The sequence below is a fragment of the Pundamilia nyererei genome, unplaced genomic scaffold, assembly GCF_000239375.1.
Source record: "Pundamilia nyererei isolate P.nyererei 1_Seehausen unplaced genomic scaffold, PunNye1.0 scaffold00197, whole genome shotgun sequence".
In the NCBI taxonomy this organism is placed as follows: Eukaryota; Metazoa; Chordata; class Actinopteri; order Cichliformes; family Cichlidae; genus Pundamilia; species Pundamilia nyererei.
In genome coordinates this window covers 331,961-333,209 of record NW_005187598.1, presented here as the reverse complement: position 1 = coordinate 333,209, position 1,249 = coordinate 331,961, and the positions used below count along the sequence as shown (strand labels likewise).

The 1,249-nt window shown below is 42.3% G+C and overlaps 1 protein-coding gene across 1 annotated transcript in view; it reads right to left on the bottom strand.

Moving 5' to 3' along the window:
* cyp17a1 (cytochrome P450, family 17, subfamily A, polypeptide 1) overlaps window positions 1–1,023 on the bottom strand; it is a 5,988-nt gene extending 4,965 nt beyond the window's left edge. Inside the window, exons 1-2 of the mRNA XM_005747419.1 lie at window positions 631–1,023; window positions 408–546 (exon numbers count right to left, since the gene is read on the bottom strand). Of these exons, the coding sequence (XP_005747476.1) occupies window positions 408–546; window positions 631–945 (454 nt within the window). The 5' untranslated portion in view covers window positions 946–1,023. The remainder of the gene's footprint in view (window positions 1–407; window positions 547–630) is intronic.
* Between the last annotated feature and the right edge of the window lie 226 nt (window positions 1,024–1,249).

Genomic DNA, 1,249 nt, shown 5'->3' with positions numbered 1-1,249 from the left:
ACACACACACACACACACACACACACACACACACACACAGTTTCCTACTGTTGCCAAACGTTTGTTGTGAGCTCTATATAAATAAACGTTATTGTTTCTCTTTATTATTTTCACTGTACTAGAGTAGAATGAGAGTAGAATGAGAGTAGAATGAGAGTAGAATGAGAGTAGAACGACCAATCACTTTGTAAAAACAGGTCCTTTCCACCTGCTGACTGATCATTGCATTAGATATTTCTCTTTAACCTAAATTTATGCTTAAATGCTTTGAAGAGTAAAAAAGTCCTCGAGTGTGTTCGTTTAAATGAGTGCGTCTGCCTGTTGTGATTTATTGCTGCTGACCTGCCTGCCATACGCAGTCTCACATGAGAGAGTGGTATCAAACTAGAGGAGTGAACTGTACTCACTGGTCTTCTCAATAGAGGCAGAGCCTTCTCCAAACATGCACAGGGCTGCGTGGACTATCTTCCTGTGGAACTTCCACGTAGCACTGTAGTCTCCAAATGCAATGTCCTTCCCATCTTTAGTCAGAATATCTGTAGTTACCTTCATCACAAACACGACATGAATGGAAACCAATCCAAAAAACAACCAAACAGAACAGGACATTTAGGAGAGAGTTATACCCACAGTTCTAGGTCTTCCTGCAAACGTCTTTCTCTTCTTGAGCAAGACTTCTTTGGCGTGCACATGATGGTTGACGACAATCACACTGTGGGAGCCCATCATCAGCGAGTATGTTTGTCCGTATTTTACCTGCAGTTCTTTGAAAAGAACATGCGGTTGTAATTCACTCTGCAGGCTCAGCAGGCTGCCAATCAGTGGTAGTGCAGGGAGGTGTGGCGGCTCCCTAGAACCGTGTGCAGACATCCTGAACTTGAACTGCAGTGCTAACAAAGTGAGGCCCACCAACATGAACACACACAGATACCAAAACCAAGCCATATCAGTGACAGAGGCGCTTGGTTCAACAGAGCTGAAACATCCCAGGAAATATCTGTTCAATGTTTCCCAACCACTGCGGAGCGCTGCTTTTATGCAGCAACTTCAAGGCCAGGTCCTTGAATCTGTAGGACTGTGACAACTCAAACAAGATAAGATGACACTCAGTCTTTCTAGAACTACACAAGATGCTGTAAAAGTGTAGAACAGAACAGGACAGAATATAATAGAATAGAATAGAATAGAATAGAACAGAATAGAATAGAACAGAACAGAATAGAATAGAATAGAACAGAATAGAATAGAA